Source organism: Furipterus horrens, unplaced genomic scaffold (assembly GCF_987537825.1).
Source record: "Furipterus horrens unplaced genomic scaffold, mFurHor1.1.pri manual_scaffold_12, whole genome shotgun sequence".
NCBI lineage: Eukaryota > Metazoa > Chordata > Mammalia > Chiroptera > Furipteridae > Furipterus > Furipterus horrens.
The window spans coordinates 90,833,548-90,847,400 of NW_028327182.1; the positions used below are offsets into that span (position 1 = coordinate 90,833,548).

General features: G+C 44.9%; 1 protein-coding gene across 1 annotated transcript in view; it reads right to left on the reverse strand.

Annotated features, from left to right (window-relative positions):
- The window catches only part of FAM149A (family with sequence similarity 149 member A), a 40,228-nt gene extending 32,367 nt beyond the window's left edge, over positions 1 to 7,861 (reverse strand). Inside the window, exon 1 of the mRNA XM_090258084.1 lies at positions 7,236 to 7,861. Coding sequence (XP_090114210.1) covers positions 7,236 to 7,861 — 626 coding nt within the window. The remainder of the gene's footprint in view (positions 1 to 7,235) is intronic.
- Positions 7,862 to 13,853: the final 5,992 nt, after the last annotated feature.

Consider the following 13,853-nt stretch of genomic DNA (forward strand, 5'->3'; position numbering starts at 1 on the left):
CAGAAGTTCCAGAAAATCAAACTGCATGGAAGTTCAACAAACAAAAATATAAAGAAGAAATACTCATCCAGACATGTAGGAGGGGTGGAGCCAGGACGGAGAGGGCGAGATGTGGTGGCAGCAGTGGCGAGCCAGCAGAAAGCATAGTTACATACTTTAAAAAGTCAGGAGGAACACCTGGGGAGTGTTCCCAGCTCCTCACCAGAGCAGATCATGGTCCCAGCACCAAGGAAAATCAAGTCTCATTGCTTCTGACTGTGCAGACCAGTGGGGGTTGGGGTGGAAAAAGAAACTGCTGGTCTCTCAGCAGAGTCCACTTGTTTAAAGGGCCCCCATGGTCCTGGAAATGTCTGCAGACCCACCCACTCTGGGAACGACAGCCAGGACAACAGCTAGAGGGGTGCAAGTCTGGTGCGGAAGTGGGAGAAGTGCCTGGAAAAGGGGCAAGTGCTGGGCAGGTGGCATTGTTCCCTCTCAGATCCCTCCCCCACACACAGCATCACAACGTGGTGAAACAGGTCCCCCTGCACTGACAAATCCCTAAGGCTCTGCCCCTTACAGCGTAACAGGAGCGACAGCTCTACCTGGGACACAGAGGCAAACAAACACAGGAGCCTGTCAGAATGAGGAGACAGAGAAGTATGGCCCAAAAGAGGGAATGGATCAAGGTTCCAGTGGGAGAACTAAGCAACGAGGAGACAGCCAACCTAACAGATGCAGAATTCAAAACACTGGTGATAAAGATGCTCACAGGTTTGACAGATATGCTTGAGTACGGCAAATGCATAAGGGAAGAACTGAAGACTACGCTAAGTGGAACGAAGAATCCACACAAAACCAAGGGTGAAGGGAAGAAAACTGGGGTTCAGATCAATGATTTGGAACATAAGGAAGAAAAGAACAGTAAACCAGTGCAGAATGAGGAAACAAGAATTGAAAAAATGGGGAGAGGCTTGGGAACCTCTGGGACAACTTTAAATGTGCCAACATCTGAATCATGGGGGTTCCAGAAGGAGAAGAGGAAGAGGAAGAAATTGAAAACTTATGTGAAAAAATAATGGAGGGAAAATTCCCAAATTTTGTGAAGGAAATAGACATACAAGTCCAGGAAGCACAGAGAGTCCCAGGCGAGCTGGACGCAGAGGGGACCACACCAAGACACATCATGATTAAAATGCCAAAGGTGAAAGATAAAGAGAGAATCCTAAAAGAAGCAAGAGAGAAGCAGAGAGTTGCCTACAAAGGGGTGTCTATAAGACTATCAGCTGATTTCTCAAGAGAAACTTTGCAGGCAAGAAGGGACTGGCAAGCAGTATTCAAGGTGATGAAAAGCAAGGACCTATAACCAAGATTACTCTATCCAGCAAAGCTATCATTTGGAATGGAAGGGCAGATGAAGTGTTTCCCAGACAAGGTAAAGCTAAAGGAGCTCATCATCACCAAGCCATTATTATATGAAATGTCAAAGGGACGTACTTAAGAAAAAGAAGATCAAAACTATGAACACTAAAATGACAACAAACTCACAACTATCAACAACTGAATCTAAAAAATAAAAACAAAATCCAACTAAGCAAAACACAATAGGAACAGAATCATAGGTGTGGGGATCATTTGGAGAGTTATCAGCTGGGAGGGGGAAGGGGGAGAAATGGGGAAAAGGTACAGGGATTAAGAAGCATAATTGGTTGGTACAAAATAGACAGGGGGAAGTTAAGAATAACATAGGAAAGGGTGAAGCCAAAGAACTTATATGCATGACCCATGGACGTGAACTAAGGGGGGTGGGATTGGTGGAGGGAAGGGGGGTACTGGGCATAGGGGACCATAGGGGAAAAAAATTGGAACTACTGTAACTACATAATCAATAAAATATACTTAAAAAAAAAAGAATGCTGATTGTGGGTGATAAAAAATGCATTTAGAATAATGAGAATTATAAACTAATAATAATAACTATTTATTGTGGGGCTTATGTACCAGACACTGTAGAGTAGAGTTTTTATATAGTATTTCTTTTCATGTTTACAATATTTCTTTGAATGGATATTACTATTAATTTTTATTTTATGGGTGACAAAAGAAGGCTTCAGGAGGCTGAGTAAGGTACTCAACGTGAACACTTAATCGGTATTTTATTCTTAGTATTCTCAGAAAGATTATAAAGTGGGATTTGAATCACAGTCAATCTGAGTTCAAACCTATACTTTAAAAATTTTACTAATTTAAATGAGCTATTACAATTTTACAACTATAAAGGATTCAAATCCCATATCATCCAATTGTAGCTATAAACCTGGCACATATCAAATATTATACATGTGAGCTATTACATTAGAGAAAATTCAAAATGTGTTCTTTAAATACACAGAAGAAGATATAACTATTGCCTCAAATATAATGTTTGCAATCTTAACTGTAATAACAAAGTAAAGAAGATAGTTTAAAGTTTAAAAAACTATTGCAAAAGACAGGAAGAACAAAATTGTTTCCTTGGGTTTGAGCGAATGTCAGACATAGACAACCAAGTCAAGTTTATTACTGTTTTTAATGAAAGTAAAGGCCCCTAAAATACAAGTAATGATGACTGTAATAGATGATAATAGTCATATGGCAATTGTCTACTGAGTTCACTGTTCATCCCTGTGCAAATACAAAGTCCCAGCAGAAAGCATTACTGATTTTGGGAAAACTCCAAAGCAAAAGAACAAAAAGGCCCAAGACAACAATTATTCTTAAAGGAAAGATATTTAAATTTCCTCTAGATTTTCATGAGATTAGGAACCCACGGAACTCGGTTATATGGGGAAGAAACGGTTTTCATTCATTCATTTAGTAAATTTTATTAAATGCCTTTTCTGGGCATGTGTCCTTAAGTGGCACTGGACAGGCAAAGAGTTTATAGTCTCAAATGAATATGAAGTATGATACAAATCACAGGAGCACCAAGTAGAAATGGGCAAGAACTACACCAAGGGGGAGTGGCGTATGATTTGTGATACTACTGATGATTCTGCGTTGTCTCTAAAAATTCAAAGTTCGACCCCAGGGTGGCAAGCACAGGAATCAGTGGTGATGCGAATTAAAATAAGCTTTATCTACTGAGAGTTGTACAGGGAAAACGATGAAAGATTATAGTGCCCTATCATTTGTTCTTCCAAATAATTGAACTAAAAGATGCCATGTATGTAGTCACTTGATAAATGTAAATGAATTATTTCTTGTCGCTCTTTCCTTCACTGGGAATGTATGCATTTTTTAATGAAACACAGTCTGAAGTTTCATTTCCGTGCCAAGAAACATAGAATAATCATAGAAGATATTTTAACCACATTTCTCTGTGTTAGGCACTGAAAACATGATTTCAATTAATTTTTGGAACATCCCTGGGAGGAAAGTATTATTATCATCTCCATTTTATCTTGGTGGCAGTTCTACAGTTTGGAAAACTGAATAACTTGCCCAGAATGACAATCTAGCAAATGGTTCAAAATTGGAATCCAGCTCAACTGATTCCTGGGTCCATGGGCATTGGTCCAAAAATAAGGTGCCCTGGTAACGAAAGAATTGAGAGAGAAAACCTTGCATTCACTTTATTGCCAGCTAAGTAAACAAGCCCTGTAGGCTGTTACTACAATATTTCCACACCCATGTGACTTCAACATCAGAACTCATTCACTCAAAACAGCAATAATTATATGCAAACTGCAATAACTTACGAAAGCTATACATCGTACTTCCTGACCACATGAAGCTCACCATCCACCAACATTTGCATGGAGCAATTTCTACCTACCGACCGTGATCTATTGTTAGAAACTCTTCTATTTCAAGAACAGAGAATAAAGCCTTTTTACAAGATGATATAGTCTAGTTCGAACCAGAAGTGCCAACAGAGGTAGCAAACAGGGACGGACAGGACAGAAAATTAGAGTGTCAGCCAGGTACCAAGTCTAAATGAAATGCACAGGCAGGTGAAGGTGAAGGTGAGAGCACTGGATCACACAGCAGGGGCGGGAGAGGGAGATAAAGAAGGGAACTCAGCATCCTCCAGCTCGGGTTCGGGTGTGGCAGCCAGTGTCCCCTGTGGAAAGAAGGGAGACAAACCCTTTTCCAGGGCCATTCCTTTATCTAATCCATGGGTCAGAGATCAAAACTTGTGCTGCTCTAGACCATCTTCATGGGGAAAATAAAAGACTGAACTGAATGTTTGCGTACTCCCCACAACCTAATTTCACTTTTTTTAGTTTTAAAAAAGGTCAAGGACATCATAATCAGGTCAAATGTAAAACACATGGGCTTTCTTAAAAAAAGGAAAAAAATAGGACTGAGGGTTTCCTTTTGCAACTGAGTGTGATTAACGCTTCTCGGGGATTTGTTTACATGTATCCACATCCTCTTGACCTAATTGTTTTTTCTTCCTGCTCCTACTTTGTTTTTCCTTTAAATATGGTTGGTATACTATTTTATAACCTGGCTGGTTTGGCTCAGTGGATTGAGCGTCGGCCTGCGAGCTAAGTGTCGCTGGTTCGATCTTCCAGTCAGGGCACATCAGAGAAGGAAAACTCTGACTCCAAAAAACCTCCGCTGCCTTGCGGCATACCTCTTCAGGGCAAAGGCTAAGGGAGTAAACCCCGACAGAAAATCCGGAGCCGGAGTCCCTAAGGCGGTTTGACGTTGTAGTCAACACCGGCAACTCCTGCGGCGCACCTGAAGCCAAGCTGTATTGACTCCGTCTTTCCCTTGGACCCTTCAGCTGCGAAGAGAGGGGGGGTCTGCTGCATGGGCAACAGCAGACCCTCCATATCACCCTGCCCAGGCTCTGTAGCTTCAGCTTCACTGGAGAGGACACTCCAGCGTCATCGCAAGATGTCGATTCAACACGGGAGGAGACAGATACCGTGTCACTCCCGAGTTGGACTGCACAGCCATTCTCGGCGGTGCAGATAGACTCTTAAGAAGCTACACCATCGTCTCTCGAGACGGGCGGCTTCCGACGACTATTTTATATTAGTTATGTTAGTTTCAGGTGTACATTAGAGTGACTTGACATTTTATACCTTACAATGTGATCACCCCTCTAAATTCTAGGAATCATATGTTGCCCTGCAAACTTACCACAGTATTATTGGCTATAGTCCCTGTCCCTTTTCTCATCCATCCCCCGCCTCCTCCCTCTGGTAGAACAATTGCTTTGTTCTCTGTTTCTATGAGTCTGCTTTTGTTTTGTTTTGTCTGTTCACTTTTTTTTTAGATGTCACATATATGTAAAACCACACAGTATTTGTCCCTCTCTATCTGACTTATTTTTCTTAGCATAATACCCCCTAGGTTCATCCTTAACCCTAAAGTTTACACGGAACCACAGAAGACCACAAATAGCCAAAGCAACCTTGAGACAAAAGAATAAAGTTGGAGGTGTCATGGTTCCACCCCTAATTTAACCACCTCCCCTCTGAGGTCTCTGGGTTTTAGACTGGCAGCTGAGGTGGTAGTTGTAGACTTTAAATCCATTATTGAGTCATGTTTGTTTAGTCAAAGTTATAAATAGCTACCCCATAAACCCAAGAGGGAAAAAATATACTTCAAGATGCAAAAGGTCTGTAGCCTTGAAGGAAAAATCACCTTCATATGTTCTTCCTTTCCCCTTGGTGAACTTTATTATAATTAACGAAGGAATGAGGCTATTTGTGCATGTAAATTAAAAACAAAAAACAAAAAACCTGGTGTAGACGAGGGTTGTCCGATGCCCTACAGAGAGTACAAATTCATTACAGGAAAATCTTTGAATGTACCTGTCTGTGCATCATTTTTCTCATAGGGATTACCTATAATCCAATGTCTGCACTTTTAGTTAAATTGATGCATTTGCTAATGCAAAGTAGCCACCTCTGTCAGCAATACCAAATACAGTGTTATTTTAAAAGTATCTGTTAAAAATGTGTCGACAATGCAAACATGGATTAAGATGCTCAAGAATGGAAATCGACATCAGTTGCTTCACCGGCCACAGGATGTGTATCAGGGCCTGTTTGTAAAAAGCACTAAGACCAGAATTTCAGGTCAGTGTGTAGACTTGTTTGCCCACAAAACATTAACTGTATAAATGTTAAGGGCTAGTAGCCAGTAACAGAAGTCTAATTCCTTAAACAGACATATTCTCGCCACTTATCCAAATGCAACTGACTTGCCTGAAGAACAAAACACCATTGATTCATGCATTTCAGACTGTAGTATTTTAAACGAAAAGAGACAATAACTGAACTATTTATTTTAGCACGGAGGTGAATGTCCTGCAGTTTTGTAAAAATGTAATTATTTGAACTGTGAACGGGTTGGAATCTGCCTTAATGCAAAAGTTCTCCAGTTAATTTATTTTTGGCGGGGGCAGGGAGCTTCTGTGCTAGCAGGCCGGATCCTTCTTCCTTCACTAGATTATAAGGCAGAAATCTGCATTCTGTTCTGCCATTAACCATTTCACTATTCTTTTGTAGGATTCAGAAAGCTGAACATTTTTGTACCCACTTAACTGCTCATTAAAAACAAATAAAACTCACCTTAATTCTAAAATACACACTTTATAAGAAGAATGTTTTCAATTCTGCTCATGTGGTGAAAAAATTGTCAGTGTTCCTCGAGCATCTCCGGGCACTTTGCAATAATACCCCTACGGTAGACATCAGCTGTGTCCTGAGCGTTATAAATGCCATTGGTGCCGCAAGTTAGACATACGTAGATTAACTAGATGTGGCACAGAGAAAGCCCGTCCCGCTTAGGATAAGAATTGGGGCTGATCCTTGAAAAGTAGGAAGGCAGCGTTTCTTAAAAACGCGCTGCGCACCTGTGCACTCAGTTCCCCTGCACCTCTGCCAGGCTCTGCATCGGAGAAGGGGACCTGCGGCTCCTTGTCAAGACCTGGAGAAAACCAGACTCTCAAGTTACCTGTCAAGGCTCAGCTAGAAGAGAAACAAAAGTCTCCCCTCTTGCCTTCAAGTTCTGCTGCATCTCAGAGGATTATCTCGGAGAGATAGGTTGAGCAAAAGGCTGCCACAGCGTGTTTGAAAAAACAAAAACAGAAAGGCGCGGAATTAGGAGCCAAGAACCGCGCAAGGAGGGTGTCCGGGGGCCCGCAAACAGCGCAACGTTCTGAAGGGCTCCTGGCAAGGTGGGTGTTGCGGGCGGAGCGTCGAGGTCTCGGGGAAAGACACACAGGCCTCGGCTCTGCCGCTACTCACGCGTCTCCGCGCTCCTCCAAGTTGCTGTCCCAGGCGCGCTCCTCGCCAATGTCCGACAGGGTGAAGAGCAGCGTCTTGGGGCCGGGCCCGGGGGTCACCCAGGCGCCGGGCTCTCGGTCCCCGGGGCCAGGTTGGCGGTAGTTTCCGGGGCTCACGGCTGAACTGCCGTTGCCGGCGGCGCCCCCGATCGACGGCAGCGCGGCCCTTATCCCGCCAGGGCCCGGGGGCGGCCGTGTCACCGCCACCAGGTGGGCAGGGGAGCCCGCCGTGCTATCGCCGCCGCCGCCGGAGCGGGCCAGAGGCAGGCCCTGGGCTTTGGCTGTTCTCGGGCTACTGGGCAGCGAGAAGGGGGTCCCTAGTGCTTCTGTCCCGCTACTGGCGCCCGGGACCCTGGGACAGGAGGCGATGAGCCAAGGATGGAACGGGGCGGGCGCTCCCCGCGAAGTGGACGGGGAGCCAGGCGCTAGGGCTGGGAGGAGGGTCAGGGTGGGAGCCCCCAGCTCGGCGGTGGCAGCGCCTTCCGAGTGGCTGGAGGAGGCGACCGGCGAGGGAACCCCCGGGGGCGCCGTCGAGGTCTTGAAGATTTTGGCAAAGAGAGACCCAAGGTCCAACACAGCGACCTTCATGTCCCAGCCTTGGAAACGCTGTCCGCGCTGCTGCTGCTGCTGCTGGAACCGCAAGGCCACGGGGAGCCGGGCTTCGGGGCTCCATCCACTGCTGCTCGCCGGGATCCAGGGGAGGTGGCCCCGGGCAGCGGTTGGGGTCCTGGGGACCTCGTATGCTGCGACGTCCCGAGGGCCTCTAGTGCGCACCCCCTCTCAGAGGGTGGTCTGGGGGCGCTCAGCGCCGCAGGATTAGAGGCCGACCTCCCCGACGCCCAGGTGGCCCGCAGGGTGTGGGGGGGGGGGGGGTTCGGCGGCCACCTTCTGCGCGGAGCAGTCCCTCCGCCCCGATGCTGCGAGACCCCAGAGAGCCACAGTGCTGCCAGCGCCACCACGGACTGCAGGTGAGGACTGGGGCCTCCGCCCGCGGAGATACCCCAACGGGCCCCTGGGACGCGCGGGCGGTTGCTAAGCTAAACAAAAACCCTGCTTAGCTCACTGCTAATTGGGCCCCGGACTGCAGCTTGGGGCTGTGTCCACAATAGATACCCTGGCTCCCCTCCTTGCTTGGTGTCTTAAAGGAACACTGTCCAATTTCTCCATCACCCTTAGAGCTCTGGGCTGAGGGTGAGGAATTTGAGCAGAGTCCTGGGAAAGATAACCCTGCTTCCAAAAAGATCTAGAACTTAACTAGTCTGACAAGACCAAATGTGCCAGGGTCAGAGAAATGGCCAGCTGTCAGACAGGAGGGAAGGTGGGTTGAAACACTCACACACACACACACACACACACACACACACGAGTACTCAGGTGAAGGGGCTTGAAACAGCAGTACCCTCTCCACTTCAGGGCCACGTTCAAAATGTGTCACTAAAGATGACATAGGGGAACAATAGCAGGTGCCTCACCCAACAACTTGGAAAGAAGATTGGGCCCTGATGGGTAAACTAGTAATATCCACACACAATGTATGTGTTTAAACACCTGTCAGACTGGACCAAGAAATCACTAAAATGTCTGGGAACTCAAACTATAATCAGACTGATTAGTTATAAGCTCAAACAGCAGATATGAACGGTAAGAATTTCTTATTAAGTGGAATATATTTTATTTTGCTAAATCCGAAGAATTATAGTGAAAGAAAGACTGCATGGGTGTGATGATCCGCAGGGATGTGGGGTCAATTCTGAGCAAGATTAGAAAATAAGGTACTGGCAGGGTCTATCCATTCATGTTTAGGAGATATATTTTCTGACTTGGGGCAGGGAAAGGACATGAATAAGCCTGTCAGTGAAAGTGAGTAAATTCACTGACATTCATGAGTGTATATATTAGTTTTTTTGGCAAGTTATCCACCTGGATTCTGAGCCACATAAACTTCCGCTGGTAACGCCAAGTTTTGTATTTCCTTGGAGAGAGCTAACCAGTCTCCTACTGGTGACACCCTCCTTCTGTCAGGATTCTATCTCTGAATCCAAGGACCATGAGCACACACGTCCTGGGCACTGAGCTGTGAAAGAAGGGGTATTCTCTTCTCACAGATAGAAATAATCAGCTTCTGGTCACGGCTCAGGGTTAGGTGGGTACAGCTGGTGGCAGCCATCACAGTCAGCGTGAACTTGGGGCAAGAACAACTGTGTGCTTAAGAGAGGTGAGACGCAAGGCTGATAAGGGTCCGACTCTCCAGGGCCGGGGATGGTGGAAGAGGGAAGAGCATACCATTGTCAGCATATAAAGCACTAGTGAAGAATCAACGCGAGGGAAAGAGGGAATAAGTAACAGGCATTGGAGAACAGCGAAGGAAACTAGAGGTAGAGGTCTCAGGGTCCCAGCAGGGAAGCAGTGCCCACTCCGTCATGATACTAGGGCCCCAGAATCGTCCACATGCCTCATAATCTCCTTGTTCCTCTGTTGTAGCTGCTCATCAGATCGCCTTGGAGGTGTGTGCGGTCCGTCGGAACATTGGGCTAGTTTCCTACAGCCCTCATTCAGGACTGCAGTGCTGTGTCCTAAAGACTGGCTTTGATTCATACAATAATCAAATCCTCAATATGTTAGGTCACTCAATGCAAGCAGAATCAGTTCTAAAATATGCACTTTCAGTGTTTAAACTGCTATTCGTCCAATTGATTCTGCACCCTTCCAGCTGACCAGCCTCTCAGGATGGCTCCCCACTAATCTGACTCATAAAATACAGAGGTATACCCCCCCCAACTCTAATGTGTTAACTAATAATGTCACAGCTGCAGAGTTGTCCTCTGCTCTTTCCCTCTGAGAGGAATTTCTGTTAAGACCAACTTAAGCTGAGAGATTGTTAGGTGAGCATAGACTCCAGCAAGGGCAGTGCATCACAAGATTCATACGTAGGGGACATTCACAATCAGACAACCTTGCTAGAACGGTGGGGCATTCACCTACCTGTCTTCTGCTCTTCAGCTTTAGATACTTCCGTGCTCCCATGACTAACCACTTCTTCCCTGTGCACATGCTGTGCTTTATATGGAGACTGTTAATAAAGCTACGGAAGATCTGCAGACTCTTCCAGATCCTGCAAACAGTCTGTCTCTAAGGTGTGTTGCATGTACCCTATCAGTTAGGAGTTGAATTGTGTCCCTCAAAAATATATGTTGAAGTCTTAAAACCTCCTGTTCTTGGGAATGTGACCTTATTTGGAAACAGGGCCTTTGTAGATGTAATCAGGTTCAGATAAAGTCATTAAGAGGGGGCCTGATCTAATGTGACTGCCATACTCTTAAGAAGAGAGAAATTTGAACACCAAGACACAGGGAAAACCCCAGATGACAGAGGCAGGGATCAGAGTGAGGCAGCTGCAAGACAAGGGACATCCAGGGCTGAGGGCCACCATCAGAAGCTAGGAGGCCAGGAAGATTCTTGCTGAGGTTTTAGAGAGAGCATGGTCCTGCCGCCATCGGGTATCAGACTTCTAGTTTCCAGAACTGTGACAGCATAACTTTCTGTTGTTTTAAACCCCCCACACTGTAGCACTTGGTTGTGGCACCGTAGGGAACTAATACACTGTTGGGGTATTAGTTAATTGATGGGGTACTTCATAATAATTATGGTGTCTTACTGGTACATTTATGAAATCTTCAGTGGGTGCGTTTTCTGTAAAAAGCTAGCTATAAATTAAAATAATCACAGCAGTTTCCAATCTACAGGAAAAATGACAAGAATCTTAAAAAAGACAGAGGAAGAAATATCACTGTCAGTTCAGGCAGGGAATGTAGCGTCCCAGCCAGCCGGCCCGTGACGATGGCACAATGGATGAATGACTGATCCTTTCGTTTGAAGGTCCTTTGAAAATGGTCTTTAATGCAAACACAATAAACAGTTCTCAGCGAGATGCTAGCCCTTTTATACCCCTTGTTCATCCATCGACAGTCTTTCAGAGAGACATCAGATGCTACTAGCTGCTCTGTTAATTACCGGTGTCATGGCGTTCTTATAACACGAGGCCCAGGTGATGGACTGTGGCGGCCCGGCTCAGGCAGGATAAGGGAACGAAAGGAAGTGCAGTAAATCATTGTTTCTCACTGTGGCAGTGTTAATTTCAGCTAGGCTTTGTTGGAAATGTCAAAGCAGTGTTTTGTGTGATAAATTTCTGCTGCTTATATCGGTTAATTAACAATTTGAAGAATTGATTTTCTGATGTGTACAGTAATGCTTGGCTACATCATTGAGCAAGTGTTGGGCAGTTGGGAGCATGTTGCTATGAAGAAGTGGTATGCTTTGGAAACCTGGAAGTTAAAATAACTGATCTGAGTAATTCATCTGTTTACGAATCGAAATTGCCTCACTTAACATGACACCAAGGCCAGAACCTATAAAGAAGAATACTGTCACAAGGGAAAAAACGGGACCACTGTAACTGAACACCAATAAAAAGAAAAAGAAAAATACTGTCAAGTTTGACTACAGAAAGTTTAAACTTCTGAACAACGAAATGCAGTTGTTGATTGAACAAATACTTACTAAGCACCACAGTGGAGACAGCACAGTCTGGGGGACTGTGGAGCTGGCTTCTGTAGGTTCACATCGTCTCTGCCACTGACCCACACGCAGGCCCATTGCTGCCCCTTAAATGGTTCCTGTCTCCAATAATGGAACTTTGTGAGGGTCACATGGGTTAACACCTGCCTGGTAACTGGAATAGAGCCTCGTATAAGGTAAGCCCCCAGCAGACGTTAGTTTTTATCATATGTGGAGCCAGGTTACACTGAACAACCTGAAAAGAAAGACTTTGAAGGAAATTATAGCTACGTTGATGTCCAAGTTTATTTGTTTTATTATTTGGATCTTTTCCATAAGTGTGTCTTATTTGTTTTCAGTGATAAACACACTAACCAAAAACAAAACAGATCAACACCTCAAAAGCCTCAAGCAAGTTTCTTGACGTGTGATAAAGGGCTGTGGATTCTACAAAAACAAGAATACCTTTCAGCCGACCAGAAAGCTGCTTTCGATGACAGAAATCATTAGTAAACCATGACTGAATCTACTGGGTGTGGTGGCAGAAACAGTGCAGTGGGGACAACAGAGACCAGACCCATGAGGCCTTGGCGTGCGCTCTCAGCTGCACGTCATGGAGAGAGCCTGCACTAGCAGCGCCCTGAGCATTTGAGAGGCATCCACAGCTCACAGCAGGAAGCCCCCAGCAAGCTGGTTCTGGGATTGGTGCTGAGACTTACCAGTGCCGTCAGAGATTCAAGGTCTTCCTCTCTTGTTTGCTTGCTCACTAGCAAGACGTGATGCCCTGTTTCCTGGTTGGGACCCTGAACACCAAGCATCTTTCCCTCGAATAACTACATTCAAGGCAAGAAGAAGGTACAGCTCACTCTCTTGCTTTCCCTGTCATTAAGAAAAAATACTTTCCAGAAGGTGCTCATTGGCTAGAACTAAATTAAAAGTCCTTCCCTAAACTAACTATAAGCAAGGGGAAATGAGAGTTGTCATTTTGAATCATAGTGCCTCTCCTAGTGGTTGAGAAAAAGTCTACCTTCCCTAAACATGTTACCATCTGGACAAAATCAGGGCTCTATCAATCAGGAAAGAAGGAGAAATGGGCATGTATGTTGGGTGTAGTAGATAGCTACAATGAATAATCTGACTATCAGTTATTATCATATTAAAAGGGCAGCTACCAATTAACTGCTTGCATTGTGTGCTACGGATATAAACTCATGCATTGAGCATTTCTTCACCATTCTAAATGCTATTTCTGAAGAGGCAGTAATAGGCCTTCTCAAACTCAACCTCTTTATATTTCCAAGTGACATATCACAGTCAATAGCAACATCACATCATGGTGAGCACTACACATTTTGATAGTATTAAAGTAGACTCTGGAGTCAGACTATGCAGGTTCATAACATGACGCCGACACTTGGCAGAGATGTGACATTGGGCTCGTTAAGTAACCGTGTGCTTCAGTTTCCTAATCTGTACAATGAAGACAATACTAGGACCCTACGTGGTGGCGAGGATTGAAAGAATTAATACATGGAAAAGACTTAAAAGTTTGCCTGACACAAAGTAAATGCGCTATTAGGTGTCAAGGATAATAATAACCATGACTGAAAATGTGGCAAATGTTCATGAAGACTCTTCACCGTGCTTTCTCAGTCTTTGGTTAGAAAGCGTGCAGTTGTCTGACAGTGTAGCTTTCCATGGCTGGGGAAACTGTGTCCCAGGGGAGAGTTCAATGTCTTTGTGGCCGACCAGCTTGGACTGGAACTTTGCACTTGACTTCACACACGTCCCTTGGTTCTATGGGGTGCAGTTCTTCCACCTGTAATATCCCTTTCCATAAAATCATTATGACTATTAAATGACATTAATGCATAAAGTAGGTTGTAGGTGATCAACAGTTGCTTAAAAATTTTATTAACAAACTTGTCAAAATAATGGAGGCACATTGGTGAAAGGATTATGGTCAATTCAAAAGTCTACCGAATAGGAGTCTAGTTAGATGTTTCTCAAAGTGACATCTCCAGAG